The sequence below is a fragment of the Oncorhynchus mykiss genome, chromosome 13 (assembly GCF_013265735.2).
Source record: "Oncorhynchus mykiss isolate Arlee chromosome 13, USDA_OmykA_1.1, whole genome shotgun sequence".
Classification (NCBI taxonomy): domain Eukaryota; kingdom Metazoa; phylum Chordata; class Actinopteri; order Salmoniformes; family Salmonidae; genus Oncorhynchus; species Oncorhynchus mykiss.
Window position 1 is genome coordinate 70,266,550 of NC_048577.1, and position 23,418 is coordinate 70,289,967.

The 23,418-nt window shown below is 45.8% G+C and overlaps 1 protein-coding gene across 1 annotated transcript; it reads left to right on the forward strand.

Annotated features, from left to right (window-relative positions):
* Positions 1-23,231, forward strand: LOC110539075 (cytosolic endo-beta-N-acetylglucosaminidase). Its single transcript, XM_036942051.1, has 14 exons — positions 1-242; positions 5,113-5,192; positions 6,348-6,549; positions 6,776-6,924; positions 8,790-8,944; positions 12,324-12,472; positions 13,075-13,246; positions 13,647-13,753; positions 14,327-14,438; positions 15,099-15,283; positions 17,151-17,293; positions 19,274-19,373; positions 19,681-19,792; positions 22,168-23,231. Exons 1-14 carry the CDS (start codon positions 127-129, stop codon positions 22,549-22,551), a joined length of 2,166 nt encoding a protein of 721 aa, XP_036797946.1. The 5' UTR covers positions 1-126; the 3' UTR covers positions 22,552-23,231.
* The last annotated feature ends 187 nt before the right edge of the window (positions 23,232-23,418 follow it).

The window sequence follows — 23,418 nt, forward strand, 5'->3', positions numbered from 1 at the left end:
ATCGCAGGAAACAAGGAAATGTTTCTTTCGCGCTCTGTCCCGAACATGAGCAATGCAACATTCTGCCCGTTGATGCATGTTTATGTCTTCCGTTCAGTCATAGACTTCTAACTCGTATTTCTCACCATGGACGGTGCATTGACTACTGAGCATCAGGAGGATGGGTCTTTGCGGAGGAGAAAGACCGAAGACGAAGGAGAGGATCAGATCGGGAGCAAGTTGTCAAAAACGGAAACCACCGGGTAACTTTTTTTTTGACAGCTGCCACTTCGTAGTTTGTGTCGGCCTCCCTCTGGGCCGCTGATCAGTAGAGTTGTTTAGGTTCACAGAGCACACAACCCACATTTTACAGCAGCTAGAATAAACATAACGATGTAATCAATCACATGCAATGATAAATAAAATGGTTGAAAGGAATACACTACTGAATTTCAAATCCATGCTTGGCGTCACACATGGTCTCTGTTTGGTACTGTACTCTATGGTACTGTACTCTATGGTACTGTACTCTATGGTACTGTACTCTATGGTACTGTACTCTATGGTACTGTACTGTACTCTATGGTACTGTACTCTATGGTACTGTACTGTACTCTATGGTACTGTACTCTATGGTACTGTACTCTATGGTACTGTACTCTATGGTACTGTACTCTATGGACTGTACTCTATGGTACTGTACTCTATGGTACTGTACTCTATGGACTGTACTCTATGGTACTGTACTCTATGGACTGTACTCTATGGTACTGTACTGTACTCTATGGACTGTACTCTATGGTACTGTACTCTATGGTACTGTACTGTACTCTATGGTACTGTACTGTACTCTATGGTACTGTACTCTATGGACTGTACTGTACTCTATAGTACTGTACTCTATGGACTGTACTCTATGGTACTGTACTGTACTCTATAGTACTGTACTCTATGGACTGTACTCTATGGTACTGTACTGTACTCTATGGTACTGTACTCTATGGACTGTACTCTATGGTACTGTACTCTATGGTACTGTACTGTACTCTATAGTACTGTACTCTATGGTACTGTACTGCACTCTATGGTACTGTACTCTATGGACTGTACTCTATGGTACTGTACTCTATGGTACTGTACTGTACTCTATAGTACTGTACTCTATGGTACTGTACTGTACTCTATGGTACTGTACTCTATGGACTGTACTGTACTCTATAGTACTGTACTCTATAGTACTGTACTGTACTCTATGGTACTGGACTCTATGGTATGGTACTGGACTCTATGGTACTGGACTCTATGGTACTGTACTGTACTCTATGGTATTGTACTGTACTCTATAGTACTGTACTCTATGGTACTGTACTGTACTCTATGGTACTGTACGCTATGGTACTGTACTGTACTCTATGGTACTGTACTGTATGGTACTGTACTGTATGGTACTGTACTCTATGGTACTGTACTGTACTCTATGGTACTGTACTCTATGGTACTGTACTGTACTCTATGGTACTGGACTCTATGGTACTGTACTGTACTGTATGGTACTGTACTCTATGGTACTGTACTGTATGGTACTGTACTGTACTCTATGGTACTGGACTCTATGGTATTGTACTGTACTCTATGGTACTGGACTCTATGGTACTGTACTGTACTCTATGGTATTGTACTGTACTCTATAGTACTGTACTCTATGGTACTGTACTCTATGGTACTGTACTCTATGGTACTGTACTGTACTCTATGGTACTGTACTGTACTCTATGGTACTGTACTCTATGGTACTGTACTGTACTCTATGGTACTGAACTCTATGGTACTGTACTGTACTCTATGGTACTGTACTCTATGGACTGTACTCTATGGTACTGTACTCTATGGTACTGTACTGTACTCTATGGTACTGTACTCTATGGTACTGTACTGTACTCTATGGTACTGTACTCTATGGTACTGTACTCTATGGTGCTGTACTCTATGGTGCTGTACTCTATGGTACTGTACTGTACTCTATAGTACTGTACTCTATGGTACTGTACTCTATGGTACTGTACTCTATGGACTGTACTGTACTCTATAGTACTGTACTCTATAGTACTGTACTGTACTCTATTGTACTGTACTCTATGGTATTGTACTGTACTCTATGGTACTGGACTCTATGGTACTGTACTGTACTCTATGGTATTGTACTGTACTCTATGGTACTGGACTCTATGGTACTGTACTGTACTCTATGGTATTGTACTGTACTCTATAGTACTGTACTCTATGGTATTGTACTGTACTCTATGGTACTGGACTCTATGGTACTGTACTGTACTCTATGGTACTGGACTCTATGGTATTGTACTGTACTCTATGGTATGGTACTGGACTCTATGGTACTGGACTCTATGGTACTGTACTGTACTCTATGGTATTGTACTGTACTCTATAGTACTGTACTCTATGGTACTGTACTGTACTCTATGGTACTGTACGCTATGGTACTGTACTGTACTCTATGGTACTGTACTCTATGGTACTGTACTGTACTCTATGGTACTGTACTCTATGGTACTGTACTGTACTCTATGGTACTGTACTCTATGGTACTGTACTGTACTCTATGGTACTGGACTCTATGGTACTGTACTGTACTGTATGGTACTGTACTCTATGGTACTCTACTGTATGGTACTGTACTGTACTCTATGGTACTGTACTCTATGGTACTGGACTCTATGGTATTGTACTGTACTCTATGGTACTGGACTCTATGGTACTGTACTGTACTCTATGGTATTGTACTGTACTCTATAGTACTGTACTCTATGGTACTGTACTCTATGGTACTGTACTGTACTCTATGGTACTGTACTCTATGGTACTGTACTGTACTCTATGGTACTGAACTCTATGGTACTGTACTGTACTCTATGGTACTGTACTCTATGGTACTGTACTGTACTCTATGGTACTGGACTCTATGGTACTGTACTGTACTCTATGGTACTGTACTGTATGGTACTGTACTGTACTCTATGGTACTGTACTCTATGGTACTGTACTGTACTCTATGGTACTGTACTCTATGGTACTGTACTGTACTCTATGGTACTGTACTCTATGGTACTGTACTGTACTCTATGGTACTGTACTCTATGGTACTGTACTCTATGGTGCTGTACTCTATGGTGCTGTACTCTATGGTACTGTACTGTACTCTATAGTACTGTACTCTATGGTACTGTACTCTATGGTACTGTACTCTATGGACTGTACTGTACTCTATAGTACTGTACTCTATAGTACTGTACTGTACTCTATTGTACTGTACTCTATGGTATTGTACTGTACTCTATGGTACTGGACTCTATGGTACTGTACTGTACTCTATGGTATTGTACTGTACTCTATGGTACTGGACTCTATGGTACTGTACTGTACTCTATGGTATTGTACTGTACTCTATAGTACTGTACTCTATGGTATTGTACTGTACTCTATGGTACTGGACTCTATGGTACTGTACTGTACTCTATGGTACTGGACTCTATGGTATTGTACTGTACTCTATGGTATGGTACTGGACTCTATGGTACTGGACTCTATGGTACTGTACTGTACTCTATGGTATTGTACTGTACTCTATAGTACTGTACTCTATGGTACTGTACTGTACTCTATGGTACTGTACGCTATGGTACTGTACTGTACTCTATGGTACTGTACTCTATGGTACTGTACTGTACTCTATGGTACTGTACTCTATGGTACTGTACTGTACTCTATGGTACTGTACTCTATGGTACTGTACTGTACTCTATGGTACTGGACTCTATGGTACTGTACTGTACTGTATGGTACTGTACTCTATGGTACTCTACTGTATGGTACTGTACTGTACTCTATGGTACTGTACTCTATGGTACTGGACTCTATGGTATTGTACTGTACTCTATGGTACTGGACTCTATGGTACTGTACTGTACTCTATGGTATTGTACTGTACTCTATAGTACTGTACTCTATGGTACTGTACTCTATGGTACTGTACTGTACTCTATGGTACTGTACTCTATGGTACTGTACTGTACTCTATGGTACTGAACTCTATGGTACTGTACTGTACTCTATGGTACTGTACTCTATGGTACTGTACTGTACTCTATGGTACTGGACTCTATGGTACTGTACTGTACTCTATGGTACTGTACTGTATGGTACTGTACTGTACTCTATGGTACTGTACTCTATGGTACTGTACTGTACTCTATGGTACTGTACTCTATGGTACTGTACTGTACTCTATGGTGCTGTACTCTATGGTGCTGTACTCTATGGTACTGTACTCTATGGTACTGTACTGTACTCTATAGTACTGTACTCTATGGTACTGTACTCTATGGTACTGTACTCTATGGACTGTACTGTACTCTATAGTACTGTACTCTATAGTACTGTACTGTACTCTATGGTATTGTACTGTACTCTATGGTACTGGACTCTATGGTACTGGACTCTATGGTACTGTACTGTACTGTATGGTACTGTACTCTATGGTACTGTACTGGACTCTATGGTACTGTACTGTACTCTATGGTACTGTACTGTACTCTATGGTACTGTACTCTATGGTACTGTACTCTATGGTACGGTACTGTACTCTATGGTACGGTACTGTACTCTATGGTACTGTACTGTACTCTATGGTACTGTACTGTACTCTATGGTACTGTACTCTATGGTACTGTACTCTATGGTACTGTACTCTATGGTACTGTACTCTATGGTACTGTACTGTAATCTATGGTACTGTATGGTACTGTACTGTATGGTACTGTACTCTCTGGTACTGTACTGTACTCTATGGTGCTGTACTCTATGGTACTGTACTGTAATCTATGGTACTGTATGGTACTGTACTGTATGGTACTGTACTCTATGGTACTGTACTGTACTCTATGGTGCTGTACTCTATGGTACTGTACTCTCTGGTACTGTACTGTACTCTATGGTGCTGTACTCTATGGTACTGTACTGTAATCTATGGTACTGTATGGTACTGTACTGTATGGTACTGTACTGTATGGTACTGTACTGTACATTCTAAATGTATTGTCATTCATATTTCACCAGTTTGGAGTCTTGCTTGGATGAGCCAGTTGAGTTGAGAAGTGTTCATGAAGTCATCAAGTATGGAGCCTCGTCTCTGCCAGGTTGGTACAGAGTACAGACTGTATACAGAGTATAGACTGTATAGACTGTATACAGAGTATAGACTGTATACAGAGTACAGACTGTATAACAGTACAGATTATAGACTGTATACTAGTACAGAATATAGACTGTATACAGAGTATAGACTGTATAACAGTACAGATTATAGACTGTATACTAGTACAGAATATAGACTGTATAACAGTACAGAGTATAGACTGTATAGACTGTATACAGAGTATAGACTGTAGACTGTATACAGAGTACAGACTGTATACAGAGTACAGACTGTATAACAGTACAGATTATAGACTGTATACTAGTACAGAATATAGACTGTATAACAGTACAGAGTATAGACTGTCTAACGGTACATAATATAGACTGTATACAGAGTATAGACTGTATAACAGTACAGAGTATAGACTGTCTAACAGTACAGAGTATAGACTGTATACAGAGTATAGACTGTATAACAGTACAGAGTATAGACTGTCTAACAGTACAGAGTATAGACTGTATACAGAGTATAGACTGTATAACAGTACAGAGTATAGACTGTCTAACAGTACAGAGTATAGACTGTATACAGAGTATAGACTGTATAACAGTACAGAGTATAGACTGTCTAACAGTACAGAGTATAGACTGTATACAGAGTATAGACTGTATAACAGTACAGACAGAGTATAGACTGTCTAACAGTACATAATATAGACTGTCTAACAGTACATAATATAGACTGTCTAACAGTACATAATATAGACTGTAACAGTACAGAGTATAGACTGTCTAACGGTACAGACAGAGTATAGACTGTATAGACTGTATACAGAGTATAGACTGTCTAACAGTACATAATATAGACTGTAACAGTACAGAGTATAGACTGTAACAGTACAGAATATAGACTGTAACAGTACAGAGCCTCTGAGTTTCAGAAGGGTTTTCATCCTTATGAAATGACAGGACAGTGGAATGATGAAATAGCTCTAACACTCAGGTTATAGTGATGCTGTCCCTGTTCGTTCTGCTCACCCAGTTGTTTGGTCGCCAGGCCGACCTGAAGACACAGTAACCAACCGTATTCAGTGAAAACGCAAAGGTTACCTCAAGCACAAAGAACGAACCAATCTGTGCCTTTCCCTTTACAGCTAAGCACTATGACCCGGACACCACCGAGCCAATCAGCTCCGGCCTTCAGTCCCTGGAGGAGCTGTTGTCGTGGAAACGCAGCGAGGCCAACCCCTTCAACGTGGCGACGGTGCCCCTGGCCAATCGGGAGCCTTCTCTGGCCAGCACGCCGCACCGGACTCTGGTGAGTCACGACATGATGGGCGGATACCTGGATGACAGGTAGGTTGACCTCCTCACCTCTGAACTCTCACCTGTGAACAATGCACTGCCACAAGTAGACTTTGTTTGCACACTCATGACTCTTCTACGATAGGCTATTACTAAATTCTCACATAACAACGTACTCATTGTGTTGGAAGTCCCTTTTTTGGATTAAAAGTGTTTTGCTAAGTGGTACGACTAAATTCCCTCTCACCTTTGACCCCCTGACCTCTCTCCCCCTCAGGTTTCTGCAGGGAGCCGAGTCGGATGCTCCCTATGTGTTCTACCACTGGCAGTACATCGACGTCTTTAACTACTTCAGCCACAACACGGTGACCATCCCCCCGTCCGTCTGGACCAACGCCGCTCACAGACACGGAGTCATCGTCCTGGGTGAGACTCAACGGGGCCACGTCCCAATAACCTCTCTTTGCTCCTGAACAAGTGTGTACTTGTTCACTACTCCTCACGAATGGGAAAACATTGGATTGGTATAGAGATGGGGGGTAGAGAGGGGAGTTTCTTTTTTTATAACAGTCATTTCCTGTCAAATCCATGAAGGGAAGTGAACCAGTGCACACTTTGGGAGAAAGCAGAGATTATTGGGATTCAATAATACCCTTGTAGTTATACATCTTTTCACAGTACCGAGCCGAACCGAGCCGAACCCCAGCTGTAGGGTCTAAGTGGGCCTGGTAATGTGTCGTGAAGCATGCTGAAATGTCAAAATATTCAAGTCATCACGGTTAGGTTCATTCTGGCCGGCCCAGCAGTGTGAAAGTGGTACAGTATTACAGTATGTAGTACATTATTGTACACTACTGGTTTCCACCAGTCTGTTCTCTGCCGTCACTCAGAGGAAGTGTTGTCTACCCCTCAGAGGAAGTGTTGTCTACCACTCAGAGGAAGTGTTGTCTACCACTCAGAGGAAGTGTTGTCTACCACTCAGAGGAAGTGTTGTCTACCACTCAGAGGAAGTGTTGTCTACCACTCAGAGGAAGTGTTGTCTACCACTCAGAGGAAGTGTTGTCTACCACTCAGAGGAAGTGTTGTCTACACTCAGAGGAAGTGTTGTCTACCACTCAGAGGAAGTGTTGTCTACCACTCAGAGGAAGTGTTGTCTACCACGCAGAGGAAGTGTTGTCTACCACGCAGAGGAAGTGTTGTCTACCACTCAGAGGAAGTGTTGTCTACCCCTCAGAGGAAGTGTTGTCTACCCCTTAGAGGAAGTGTTGTCTACCACTCAGAGGAAGTGTTGTCTACCACTCAGAGGAAGTGTTGTCTACCACTCAGAGGAAGTGTTGTCTACCACTCAGAGGAAGTGTTGTCTACCACTCAGAGGAAGTGTTGTCTACCACTCAGAGGAAGTGTTGTCTACCACTCAGAGGAAGTGTTGTCTACCACTCAGAGGAAGTGTTGTCTACACTCCTATTGTGTTGGAGAGACGCTGCTCTACTTTCTCAGCCAGTCGAGAAGTTTAGTTTCACTTTTAAAACCTCTTGTTTGTGACCTTCAGGCTTTAGTCTGTGGTTTTCACGTCTCACTGTGTGTGTGCGTGTGTGTGTGTGTCGGAGTGACTCTCTCACTGTGTGTGTGTGTGTGTGTGTGTGTGTGTGTGTGTGTGTGTGTGTGTGTGTGTGTCGGAGTGACTGTCTCACTGTGTACGTGACTGTGTGTGTCGGAGTGACTGTCTCACTGTGTACGTGACTGTGTGTGTCGGAGTGACTCTCTCACTGTGTATGTGACTGTGTGTGTGTGTGTGTGTGTGTGTGTGTGTGTCGGAGTGACTGTCTCACTGTGTTCGTGACTGTGTGTGTCAGAGTGACTGTCTCACTGTGTACGTGACTGTGTGTGTGTGTCGGAGTGACTGTCTCACTGTGTACGTGACTGTGTGTGTGTGTGTCGGAGTGACTGTCTCACTGTGTACGTGACTGTGTGTGTGTGTGTGTCGGAGTGACTGTCTCACTCAGGTCATATACAGTGAGATGTACAGAATAAGGGGTTGAACCTAACAGATGAAATTCTAATAGTTTACACAGTGTACATGAGAGAGAACACAAGCCTTCTATATCAAACAGATTATATTCTAAGTGTTGGATTCATATCTGAAACGGTTGGAACGTTTGCCTTCTACAGTACTGATAGGGCTCACGTTGAGAATATAGGTGCCGATCTGACCGCCTCAAAGTCACACTGCTGATTGGTCTGTTTGAGTTCCACAGTGACTGATCGACGGCTGTGATTGGCTTGTTCTCCAGGCACCTTCATCACTGAGTGGACGGACGGGGGGAAGATGTGCGAGGTCTTCCTGAAAGAGGAGGAGTCTTACAGGGCCGTAGCTGATAGGCTGGTTCAGATAGCCCACTGTTACGGCTTCGATGGTTGGCTGATCAACATCGAGAACCCTCTTGGTGTGAGTTTTATAACTTTAAACAATTTGTTATTATATACTAAACTCTTTGTCTATTGCTGTGCTATAGAGACGTTGGTTTTCATTATGTTGTGGGTGTGTTGAAAAAAGGCACTATATTCCCCCTCTATTCCCTATAACTAGTGCACTATATTCCCCCTCTATTCCCTATAAGTAGTGCACTATATTCCCCCTCTATTCCCTAACTACTGCACTATATTCCCCCTCTATTCCCTATAAGTAGTGCACTATATTCCCCCTCTATTCCCTATAACTAGTGCACTATATTCCCCCTCTATTCCCTAACTACTGCACTATATTCCCCCTCTATTCCCTATAACTAGTGCACTATATTCCCCTTCTATTCCCTATAACTAGTGCACTATATTCCCCCTCTATTTCCTATAACTAGTGTACTATATTCCCCCTCTATTCCCTATAACTAGTGTACTATATTCCCCCTCTATTCCCTATAACTAGTGCACTATATTCCCCCTCTATTCCCTATAACTAGTGCACTATATTCCCCTTCTATTCCCTATAACTAGTGCACTATATTCCCCCTCTATTCCCTATAACTAGTGCACTAAATTCCCCCTCTATTCCCTATAACTAGTGCACTATATTCCCCCTCTATTCCCTATAACTAGTGCACTATATTCCCCCTCTATTCCCTATAACTAGTGCACTATATTCCCCTTCTATTCCCTATAACTAGTGCACTATATCCCCCCTCTATTTCCTATAACTAGTGCACTATATTCCCCCTCTATTCCCTATAACTAGTGCACTACATTCCCCCTCTATTCCCTATAACTAGTGCACTATATTCCCCCTCTATTCCCTATAACTAGTGCACTATATTCCCCCTCTATTCCCTATAACTAATGCTCTATATATTCCCCCTCTATTCCCTATAACTAGTGCACTATATTCCCCCTCTATTCCCTATAACTAGTGCACTATATTCCCCCTCTATTCCCTATAACTAGTGCACTATATTCCCCCTCTATTCCCTATAAGTAGTGCACTATATTCCCCCTCTATTCCCTATAACTAGTGCACTATATTCCCCTTCTATTCCCTAAAAGTAGTGCACTATATTCCCCCTCTATTCCCTATAAGTAGTGCACTATATTCCCCCTCTATTCCCTATAACTAGTGCACTATATTCCCCTTCTATTCCCTAAAAGTAGTGCACTATATTCCCCCTCTATTCCCTATAAGTAGTGCACTATATTCCCCCTCTATTCCCTAAAAGTAGTGCACTATATTCCCCTTCTATTCCCTATAAGTAGTGCACTATATTCCCCCTCTATTCCCTATAAGTAGTGCACTATATTCCCCCTCTATTCCCGATAAGTAGTGCACTATATTCCCCCTCTATTCCCTATAACTAGTGTACTATATTCCCCCTCTATTCCCTATAAGTAGTGCGCTATATTCCCCCTCTATTCCCTATAAGTAGTGCACTATATTCCCCCTCTATTCCCGATAAGTAGTGCACTATATTCCCCCTCTATTCCCTATAAGTAGTGCACTATATTCCCCCTCTATTCCCGATAAGTAGTGCACTATATTCCCCCTCTATTCCCTATAACTAGTGCACTATATTCCCCCTCTATTCCCGATAAGTAGTGCACTATATTCCCCCTCTATTCCCTATAACTAGTGTACTATATTCCCCTTCTATTCCCTATAAGTAGTGCGCTATATTCCCCCTCTATTCCCTATAAGTAGTGCACTATATTCCCCCTCTATTCCCTATAAGTAGTGCACTATATTCCCCCTCTATTCCCTATAAGTAGTGCACTATATTCCCCCTCTATTCCCGATAAGTAGTGCACTATATTCCCCCTCTATTCCCTATAACTAGTGCACTATATTCCCCCTCTATTCCCGATAAGTAGTGCACTATATTCCCCCTCTATTCCCTATAACTAGTGCACTATATTCCCCCTCTTTTCCCTAACTAGTGCACTATATCCCCCCTCTATTCCCTATAACTAATGCTCTATATATTCCCCCTCTATTCCCTATAACCAGTGCACTATATTCCCCCTCTATTCCCTATAACTAGTGCACTATATTCCCCCTCTATTCCCTATAACTAGTGCACTATATTCCCCCTATATTTCCTATAACTTATGCTCTATATATTCCCCCTCTATTCCCTATAAGTAGTGCCCTATATAGTGAATACATTGGGGACACAGCCCGTCTTTACAACTCTTCACCTGTAGACACTTGTTTACTTCTGAAAGGAGTGTACTGGCTAAAGCAGTATGGTAGAAACAGTAATGCACTATATTCCCCCTCTATTCCCTATAACTAGTGCACTATATTCCCCCTCTATTCCCTATAACTAGTGCACTACATTCCCCCTCTATTCCCTATAACTAGTGCACTACATACAGGTTGTACTGGCTAAAGCAGTATGGTAGAAACAGTACTGTGCTATATTCCCCCTCTATTCCCTATAACTAGTGCACTACATACAGGTTGTACTGGCTAAAGCAGTATGGTAGAAACAGTACTGTGCTATATTCCCCCTCTATTCCCTATAACTAGTGCACTACATACAGGTTGTACTGGCTAAAGCAGTATGGTAGAAACAGCAATAATGACCTCATCAGTTGTCTGCACACTGTGCTGAACCCAGAACGTCAACAATGACAAGTCTCCTTTAGGTCGACAGCCTCCCTGCTATCTGCTGTCCTACAGTATACTGACCTATATTACTGTGCTGAACCCAGAACGTCAACAATGACAAGTCTCCTTTAGGTCGACAGCCTCCCTGCTATCTGCTGTCCTACAGTATACTGACCTATATTACTGTGCTGAACCCAGAACGTCAACAATGACAAGTCTCCTTTAGGTCGACAGCCTCCCTGTTATCTGCTGTCCTACAGTATACTGACCTATATTACTGTGCTGAACCCAGAACGTCAACAATGACAAGTCTCCTTTAGGTCGACAGCCTCCCTGTTATCTGCTGTCCTACAGTATACTGACCTATATTACTGTGCTGAACCCAGAACGTCAACAATGACAAGTCTCCTTTAGGTCGACAGCCTCCCTGTTATCTGCTGTCCTACAGTATACTGACCTATATTACTGTGCTGAACCCAGAACGTCAACAATGACAAGTCTCCTTTAGGTCGACAGCCTCCCTGTTATCTGCTGTCCTACAGTATACTGACCTATATTACTGTGCTGTGAACACGTTGGCCTGCCACGTACAACATGACAACAGTGCAGCCTTAATGGGTCGTGGTCTAAAGTAGTGGACTAGGAGACAGAGGGGGCCATTTGGGAAACACGTCGATGATTGATAACGTGTATGTTCCCTGCCCTCCGTCTCCTCCTCTCGTGTAATTAGGAGACGGCTGTGAAGAACACTCCTCTGTTTCTACGTTATCTGACGGACCAGATGCACGAGAGAGTCCCTGGTAGTATGGCGTTGTGGTATGACTCTGTTCTGGAGAACGGACAGCTCAAATGGCAGAATGAACTCAACCCATCCAACAGGTAGGTGGACAGGGGAGAGGAGGTGAGGGAGGTGGGAGAGGAGGTGAGGGAGGGGGGAGGGAGTGGAAAATGTGGATAGGGAAGATAAGGAAATCTTTTACACCTCTCTCTCTCTCTCCACTCCCCCCTTCACATCTCTCTCTCTCTCCACTCCCCCCTTTACCTCTCTCTCTCTCTCCACTCCCCACTTCACCTCTCTCTCTCTTTCTCCACTCCCCCCTTCACCTCTCTCTCTCCACTTCCCCCTTCACCTCTCTCTCTCTCTCCACTACCCACCTCTCTCTCTCTCTCCACTTCCCCCTTCACCTCTATCTCTCTCCACTCCCCTCTTCACCTTTCTCTCTCCACTCCCCACCTCTCTCTCTCTCTCCACTCCCCCCTTCACCTCTCTCTCTCCACTCCCCACCTCTCTCTCTCTCTCTCTCTCTCTCTCTCTCTCTCCACTCCCCCCTTCACCTCTCTCTCTCCACTCCCCACCTCTCTCTCTCTCTCCACTCCCCCCTTCACCTCTCTCTCTCTCTCCACTCCCCCTTTCACCTCTCTCTCTCTCTCTCTCCACTCCCCACCTCTCTCTCTCTCTCTCCACTCCCCCCTTCTCTCAGAGTGTTTTTCTCAGCGTGTGATGGTATCTTCACCAACTATAACTGGACAGAGCAGAACCTGGAGGGAATGAAGGCCTACTCAGCTGCTCAGGGCCGGCTGGCGGACATCTTTGTTGGGGTGGACGTGTTCGCCAGGGGAGAGGTGGTGGGGGGGAAGCTGGAGACTAATAAGGTTAGAACTGGGAGGGGAGGGTCGGAGGGGGAGGGTCGGAGGGGGAGGGTTGGAGGGGGAGGGTAGGAGGGGGAGGGTAGGGAGATGGAGACTAATAAGGTTAGAACTGGGAGGGGGAGGGTAGGAGGGGGAGGGTAGGTGGGGGAGGGTAGGAGGAGGAGGGTAGGTGGGGGAGGGTAGGGAGATGGTGGGAGAAGGGGGGGGGGGTGTCAGTACTTAGTCACAGGTACGTACGTGTGTGTGTCTTCTTAAAAATTTTATTTATGTTGTGTGTGTCTCTCTGTGTGTGTGTGTGTGTGTGTGTGTGTGTGTGTGTGTGTGTGTGTGTGTGTGTGTGTGATCATAAAGTGGTGTGTGCTCGTAACAATATATAAACACCAGTCCCTCCCTCCCTCCCCAGGCTCTGGAGATGATTCGTAAACATGACTTCTCCACGGCCATCTTTGCTCCAGGCTGGGTGTACGAGTCCATCCCAGACAAGAATGACTTCAGGAAGGAGCAGGACAAGTGAGATGAACTTCTGCTGCTTTTACTGTCTAATGTAGCGCTGTGGTTGTTTTGGGGATTTTGTCTGATGTAGTGTGATGTTATATCCCACACCTTAAATGCCTCTGGGAAATATGAAGTGATGCTGTCTATCTAAGAACTGTAGATGAGTACAAGGCATGTAGCTAACATGTGGGGCTAACATCTGGCGCTAACATCTGGCGCTAACATCTGACGCTAACATCTGACGCTAACATCTGACGCTAACATCTGACGCTAACATCTGGCGCTAACATCTGACGCTAACATCTGATGCTAACATCTGGCGCTAACATCTGGCGCTAACATCTGATGCTAACATCTGGCGCTAACATCTGGCGCTAACATCTGATGCTAACATCTGGCGCTAACACCTGATGCTAACATCTGATGCCATGTTTGTTATACATGGACCCTGTTGAATAAACTAATAAAATAGACTATATTTTCTCTCTTATAAAAGCGCTCACTCATACCACACGTAGCATAGCCACAGTCGAAAGTGACCCTCCTATGTCGTATCCTACAATGTCACATCCTGTTTCCTGTGTGCAGGTTCTGGTCTCTTCTGTCTGACTTCCTGTATGTCCACCGGCCCTCGTCGCCCCTCCCTTTCGTCTCCTCCTTCTGCCAGGGTGCTGGGACCAGCCTCTACTGGAGGGGACAGGTGAGTGAGTCAACCAATCAGAGGACGGGTTCTATGTCTAGAATATTCATAAAATTGGGTATTGTGATGCAATTCAAATGATGTTAACTGATGTGGCTCATGCAGTACAATGTATTTGTCAGTTGAGTTGTATCAACAAATCACAGCACATATTGATGGGTACACTTCCTGCTTTGCTCTTATGGGGTACACTTCCTGCTTTGCTCCTATGGGTACACTTCCTGCTTTGCTCCTATGGGTACACTTCCTGCTTTGCTCTTATGGGGTACACTTCCTGCTTTGCTCCTATGGGTACACTTCCTGCTTTGCTCCTATGGGGTACACTCGCAATGGCTGCCAGTCCACCCATTATGCCATAATTGACTTGAATGGGGACGCCTGTTCTATTCATTTTATTTCTATGGCAGCACATGCAGTTAGGAGAGGAGGAAGGGAGAAAATGTGCTCAGCGGTTATTACGGAGACTGCGGTCGTTTGGCTGCCCAATTATCGGTGTCCAAAATTCCATGACTGTCACACGACTCATAACAACAAGGATCTGGGTCTTCTTTGGAATGCATTGTACTGCAATATGTATCATTGGATGGGATTCTGTCCTATTCGTGTCCTGTAGTTACCCTCTGACCTGTCCTGTGTGTGTCTGTCTGCTGGGTTGTGTAGCGTGAGGTGGATCGTAGCTGGTTCAACCTAGATGCCCAGGAGCTGCAACCCCTATACTACAGAGAGACCCTCGAGGGGGAGGGCTGGCTGAGGACCCAGGGCTGCCCTGAAGATGCCTGGAGCGGGGGCAGCTCTCTGCTCGTAGAGGGTGTCCTACCCTCCATGCTGTCTAAAGTCTGCGCCAGGTGGGGGAGTGTGTAGGGGAGTGTGTAGGGGAGTGTGTGGGGGAGTGTGTGTTCATGAGGGCTTGTATATTCCTCTTACAGCTTTAAGGATTCAAATGCTATGGCCTCTCTCTCTTCCCCTTCCCATCGCTCCCTCTCTTCCCCTTCCCATCGCTCCCTCCTTTCCCCTTCTCTTCGCTCCCTCTCTTCCCCTTCTCTTCGCTCCCTCTCTTCCCCTTCTCTTCGCTCCCTCTCTTCCCCTTCCCATCGCTCCCTCTCTTCCCCTTCTCTTCGCTCCCTCTCTTCCCCTTCTCTTCGCTCCCTCTCTTCCCCTTCTCTTCGCTCCCTCTCTTCCCCTTCCCATCGCTCCCTCTCCTCCCCTTCCCATCGCTCCCTCTCCTCCCCTTCCCATCGCTCCCTCTCTTCCCCTTCCCCTCGCTCCCTCTCTTCCCCTTCCCATCGCTCCCTCTCCTCCCCTTCCCATCGCTCCCTCTCTTCTCCCTCTCCTCCCCTTCCCATCGCTCCCTCTCTTCCCCTTCCCATCGCTCCCTCTCCTCCCCTTCTCTTCGCTCCCTCTCTTCCCCTTCCCATCGCTCCCTCTCTTCCCCTTCCCATCGCTCCCTCTCTTCCCCTTCTCTTCGCTCCCTCTCTTCCCCTTCTCTTCGCTCCCTCTCTTCCCCTTCTCTTCGCTCCCTCTCTTCCCCTTCCCATCGCTCCCTCTCCTCCCCTTCCCATCGCTCCCTCTCCTCCCCTTCCCATCGCTCCCTCTCTTCCCCTTCTCTTCGCTCCCTCTCTTCCCCTTCTCTTCGCTCCCTCTCTTCCCCTTCTCTTCGCTCCCTCTCTTCCCCTTCCCATCGCTCCCTCTCCTCCCCTTCCCATCGCTCCCTCTCCTCCCCTTCCCATCGCTCCCTCTCTTCCCCTTCCCCTCGCTCCCTCTCTTCCCCTTCCCATCGCTCCCTCTCCTCCCCTTCCCATCGCTCCCTCTCTTCTCCCTCTCCTCCCCTTCCCATCGCTCCCTCTCTTCCCCTTCCCATCGCTCCCTCTCCTCCCCTTCTCTTCGCTCCCTCTCTTCCCCTTCCCATCGCTCCCTCTCTTCCCCTTCCCATCGCTCCCTCTCTTCCCCTTCTCTTCGCTCCCTCTCTTCCCCTTCTCTTCGCTCCCTCTCTTCCCCTTCTCTTCGCTCCCTCTCTTCCCCTTCCCATCGCTCCCTCTCCTCCCCTTCCCATCGCTCCCTCTCCTCCCCTTCCCATCGCTCCCTCTCTTCCCCTTCCCCTCGCTCCCTCTCTTCCCCTTCCCATCGCTCCCTCTCCTCCCCTTCCCATCGCTCCCTCTCTTCTCCCTCTCCTCCCCTTCCCATCGCTCCCTCTCTTCCCCTTCCCATCGCTCCCTCTCCTCCCCTTCTCTTCGCTCCCTCTCTTCCCCTTCCCTTCGCTCCCTCTCTTCCCCTTCCCATCGCTCCCTCTCTTCCCCTTCTCTTCGCTCCCTCTCTTCCCCTTCCCATCGCTCCCTCTTCCCCTTCCCATCGCTCCCTCTCTTCCCCTTCTCTTCGCTCCCTCTCTTCCCCTTCTCATCGCTCCCTCTTTTTCCCTTCCCTTCACTCCCTCTCTTCTCCCTCTCTTCCCCTTCCCTTCACTCCCTCTCTTCTCCCTCTCTTCCCCTTCCCATCGCTCCCTCTCTCTTCCCCTTCCCATCGCTCCCTCTCTTCCCCTTCTCTTCGCTCCCTCTCTTCCCCTTCTCATCGCTCCCTCTCTTCCCCTTCCCTTCACTCCCTCTCTTCTCCCTCTCTTCCCCTTCCCCTCGCTCCCTCTCTTCTCCCTCTCTCCCCCTTCCCATCGCTCCCTCTCTTCTCCCTCTCTTCTCCCTCTCTTCTCCCTCTCTCCCCTCCCAGGATCTTTTCTCTCCAGGTGCCTCTATCCTCCAGGGTCTTTGTGTCTCTGATCTATAAGCCGTCTCCTGGGGTCACTGTCTCTCTGGAGTTAAAGACTGCTGATGCTACACTCTGCACACACAGAGGTGTTCAGGATATACCTAGTGAGTCATATCACACAGAGGTGTTCAGGATATACCCAGTGAGTCATTACACACACAGTTCAGGATATACCTAGAGAGTCATATCACACACGTATTCAGGATATACCTAGTGAGTCATATCACAGAGGTGTTCAGGATATACCTAGTGAGTCATGTCTCACACAGTTCAGGATATACCTAGTGAGTCATATCACACAGAGATGTTCAGGATATACCTAGTGAGTCATATCACAGAGGTGTTCAGGATATACCTAGTGAGTCATGTCTCACAAACAGTTCAGGATATACCTAGTGAGTCATATCACACACAGTTCAGGATATACCTAGTGAGTCATATCACACACAGTTTAGGATATACCTAGTGAGTCATATCACACACAGTTCAGGATATACTTAGTGAGTCATATCTCACACAGTTCAGGATATACCTAGTGAGTCATATCACACAGAGATGTTCAGGATATACCTAGTGAGTCATATCACACACAGGTGTTCAGGATATACCTAGTGAGTCATATCGCACACAGTTCAGGATATACCTAGTGAGTCATATCACCCACGTATTCAGGATATACCTAGTGAGTCATATCACAGAGGTGTTCAGGATATACCTAGTGAGTCATGTCTCACACAGTTCAGGATATACCTAGTGAGTCATATCACACACAGTTCAGGATATACCTAGTGAGTCATTACACACACAGTTCAGGATATACCTAGAGAGTCATATCACACACGTATTCAGGATATACCTAGTGATTCATATCACAGAGGTGCTCAGGATATACCTAGTGAGTCATGTCTCACAAACAGTTCAGGATATACCTAGTGAGTCAGTCATATCACACAGAGGTGTTCAGGATATACCTAGTGAGTCAGTCATATCACACACAGTTCAGGATATACCTAGTGAGTCAGTCATATCACACACAGTTCAGGATATACCTAGTGAGTCAGTCATATCACACACAGTTCAGGATATACCTAGTGAGTCAGTCATATCACACACAGTTCAGGATATACCTAGTGAGTTAGTCATATCACACACAGTTCAGGATATACCTAGTGAGTTAGTCATATCACACACAGTTCAGGATATACCTAGTGAGTCATATCACACACAGTTCAGGATATACCTAGTGAGTCATATCTCACACAGTTCAGGATATACCTAGTGAGTCATATCACACACAGTTCAGGATATACCCAGTGAGTCATATCACACACAGTTCAGGATATACCTAGTCAGTCATATCACACACAGTTCAGGATATACCTAGTGAGTCATTACACACACAGTTCAGGATATACCTAGTGAGTCATATCTCACACAGTTCAGGATATACCTAGTGAGTCATATCACACAGAGGTGTTCAGGATATACCTAGTGAGTCATATCTCACACAGTTCAGGATATACCTAGTGAGTCATATCTCACACAGTTCAGGATATACCTAGTGAGTCATATCTCACACAGTTCAGGATATACCTAGTGAGTCATATCTCACACAGTTCAGGATATACCTAGTGAGTCATATCACACAGAGGTGTTCAGGATATACCTAGTGAGTCATATCACACAGAGGTTTTCAGGATATACCTAGTGAGTCATATCACACAGAGGTGTTCAGGATATACCTAGTGAGTCATATCACACACAGTTCAGGATATACCTAGTGAGTCATATCTCACACAGTTCAGGATATACCTAGTGAGTCATATCTCACACAGTTCAGTATATACCTAGTGAGTCATATCACACAGAGATGTTCAGGATATACCTAGTGAGTCATATCACACAGAGATGTTCAGGATATACCCAGTGAGTCATATCACACACAGTTCAAGATATACCTAGTGAGTCATATCACACACAGTCCAGGATATACCTGAGTTGTAAAGTGTTGTATTATTATTGATGTGTGTGTGTGTGTGTGTGTGTGTGTGTGTGTGTGTGTGTGTGTGTGTGTGTGTGTGTAGCCAGCAGTATTGAGCCTGTTGCTTTAACAGAGGACCACCAGTTGATGAGACAGTTCTCTCAGAGCTGTGGACAGTGGAACCCAGACGGATGGACTGTCAGGTAAGAAGACCTCTGTGTGTGTGTGTGTTGGAGCTGCAGGGCTGTGCTCTGAGAGATGTGTGTGTGTGTGTGTGTGTTGGAGCTGCAGGGCTGTGCTCGTGTGTGTGTGTGTGTGTGTGTGTGTGTGTTGGAGCTGCAGGGCTGTGCTCTGAGAGATGTGTGTGATATAGGCTAGTAATACTGTTTGTAATAACGTGTGTGTGTGTGTGTGTGATATAGGCTAGTAATACTGTTTGTAATAACGTGTGTGTGTGATATAGGCTAGTAATACTGTTTGTAATAACGTGTGTGTGTGTGTGTGTGCCAGGTGTTCCCAGTTGGAGCTGCAGGGCTGTGCTCTGAGGGATGTGTGTGTCAGCGTGCAGCGTGATGGAGGAGATAAGGACACACCTTTCAAATGCCGGGTCGGAGAGATTATGGTGAGAGAGAGAGAGAGACCTCACCACAGAATTACCCATCACCAGAATCACATCTGTCCCTGACTCTTAGGCCTGGGGCCTCACTTATCAATATTGTTTAGAAACTGTTTTAAAATACGGAATTTAGAATGTTCGTAACGCATAGAGAAAAAAAAAGTGAGATTTCTAGAACAATCCTAAGAGCATTATAGGCACACCGGTAGGATATAACCGTTGATAAATACCCATTGTTCTCTGCCTCAGTGCTCGTGCATGACCTTGGCTATTTGCATTGACCTTGGCTATTTGCATTTCAAAACACCCGTATGGTCAAAATCATCCCTTTAAAGCCTGTGGGGAATAACACAACGGCATACCAGGAAATACAACGACACAGCCAGAGACTGAAACAGAGGTGCCTCGTGTCAGAGGTCGAGTACAACCACAATGTTTGATAGGACTCGCTCCGTTGCGGTTTGACCTGTACAAATGACAACATAGCTACAAAGACAGGACCATGAGGAGAACTCAAGTTGCTTTAGCAAATGGCAAATATACTTCAAATGAGTAGCTGGGCAACACTCTCCTCAACAGCTCTCTCCTGTAGACGTAGTAGGTCGACACCTGTTGTTCTGCAGAATGAACCAGTCGTATTTCCCACCTGGCCACCACATACAGCAGAATGAAACAGTCCTTCTTCCCACCTGGCCACCACATACAGCAGAATGAACCAGTCGTATTTCCCACCTGGCCACCACATACAGCAGAATGAACCAGTCGTATTTCCCACCTGGCCACCACATACAGCAGAATGAACCAGTCGTATTTCCCACCTGGCCACCACATACAGCAGAATGAACCAGTCCTTCTTCCCACCTGGCCACCACATACAGCAGAATGAACCAGTCGTATTTCCCACCTGGCCACCACATACAGCAGAATGAACCAGTCGTATTTCCCACCTGACCACCACATACAGCAGAATGAACCAGTCGTATTTCCCACCTGACCACCACATACAGCAGAATGAACCAGTCGTATTTCCCACCTGGCCACCACATACAGCAGAATGAACCAGTCGTATTTCCCACCTGGCCACCACATACAGCAGAATGAACCAGTCGTATTTCCCACCTGGCCACCACATACAGCAGAATGAACCAGTCGTATTTCCCACCTGGCCACCACATACAGCAGAATGAACCAGTCCTTCTTCCCACCTGGCCACCACATACAGCAGAATGAACCAGTCGTATTTCCCACCTGGCCACCACATACAGCAGAATGAACCAGTCGTATTTCCCACCTGGCCACCACATACAGCAGAATGAACCAGTCCTTCTTCCCACCTGGCCACCACATACAGCAGAATGAACCAGTCGTATTTCCCACCTGGCCACCACATACAGCAGAATGAACCAGTCGTATTTCCCACCTGGCCACCACATTCGGCAGAATGAACCAGTCGTATTTCCCACCTGGCCACCACATACAGCAGAATGAACCAGTCGTATTTCCCACCTGGCCACCACATACAGCAGAATGAACCAGTCGTATTTCCCACCTGGCCACCACATACAGCAGAATGAACCAGTCGTATTTCCCACCTGGCCACCACATACAGCAGAATGAACCAGTCTTATTTCCCACCTGGCCACCACATACAGCAGAATGAACCAGTCGTATTTCCCACCTGGCCACCACATACAGCAGAATGAACCAGTCGTATTTCCCATGGAAACCCATTGCAAGAAGCTCCCGACGACGTTGCTTCCAGAGGCAGTTTGGAACTCGGTAGTGAGTGTTGCAACCGAGGATAAGATTTTTATGTGCTACGTGTTTCGGCACTCTGCGGTCCCGTTCTGTGAGCTTGTGTGGCCTACCACTTTGCGGCTGAGCCGTTGTTGCTCCTAGAGGTTTCCACTTCACAGTAACAGCACTCACAGTTGACCGGGGCAGCTCTAGCAGGGCAGAAATTTGACCAACTGACTTGTTGGAAAGGTGGCATCCTATGACGGTGCCACGTTGAAAGTCACTGAGCTCTTCAGTACGGGCCATTCTACTGCCACTGTTTGTCTATGGAGATTGCTTGGCTGTGTGCTACATTTTATACACCTGTCAGCAGCTGGTGTGGCTGAAATAGCTGAATCCACTAGTTTTAAGGGGTGTCCAAAATACTTTTGTTTATATAGTGTATATATGTGACCAACAAATGCATATCTGTATTCCCAGTCATGTGAAATCCATAGATTAGGGTCCAATGAATTGATTTATTTCAACTCAGTAAAATCTTTAATTGTTACATTTATATTTTTGTTCAGTATATGTTGTAACTGTTTGTTCATTTCAATCATTTATAAAAGTGATTATAAGATGTCTGTCTCCCTCCCCCCCAGATCCTGGATGCTGAGTCCCTCTCCGTTCCTCCCCTCCCAGTGCAGAGTGTGTGTCTCTATGACGTGGTGTGGCTGAGGGGCGCCAATAAACTTAATCTCAACGCCACCCTGCGCTGGCGTTACCCTGCCCAACTCGTACGCCACTTCCTGGTGTACTGGCGCCGGCTGAGGGGTCCAGACCCCCGGATCCCATCTGGCAAGCTGGCCCTGATTGGCCGAGCCTACTGCCCCTTATTCCGGGTGACCGAGCTGACGGTTCCAGAACCTCCAGGTCTTCTAGAACTGGTGGTGGAACCCGTGTCCCGGGAGGGGTTCCGTGTTCCTGAGTCCCAATGGGGGAGGAGGAGTCTCAGTTATACTGAGGAGAGGACGGACCAATCATAAGACACTGAAAGGGTAGCAATGTACTGGCTGTCCCAAATTGAACCCTATTCCCTATATAGTGCACTACATGGACCCATAGGGCTCTGGCCAATGTAGTGCACTATATAGGGAATAGGGTGCCATTTGGGATGTACTACTACTCTACTTCCTGGCCAGTCAGTAAGCTAGTTTGTAGTGATGTGATCTCCTAGTCACCTATAGAGTTAACCATTTTTTTCTAGTCAAGAAAGTATTAAAACAATATATATAATTATCTTCCCAGAACAATTAGGGGAACTCAAGGCCAGAATTCAACATGAAGCGCGCTGTAGGTACTTCCTGATTGAGCCGACATCTGCAGCCCTTCCTGTGCAGAGCAAGGGAAGGATACTTCAAGCAGAACATAGAGATTCCCCGATACATAGAGAGAGACTCCCCAATTGGGCAAAAGACCTTCCCCTCTGTGACCCAGAAACCAAATGGTCAAGGAGCGTGTCAATACGTTAATCGGAGAACGAAGGAGGCTGTGGCCCCTCCCATTACGGATTTCCAGAGGATGTGACAGGAAGTGACACACACCCTTTTATTTTTTCTAAGGAGAAAAGCAAGCACGCGTTTAAACTACACGCTACACATCCTTTTATCTAGAAAAATATTATACACCACATGCTAAATGAATTGAAGCATCAATAAAGATACTATTTAAAAAACATTCTGAATTTTGTTTGAGTCATAACATTTCCACTACAGCGTTCCATGTTGGTTACTGAATGTCTGACAGAGTTCTGTTTGACAAAACAGCATGGAGGACAGTTTAGAAATGTCTGACAGAATTAAAGACTTAGTTTCATATTTTAGTCAACAAATCTCCACCAAAGCATTCAAACA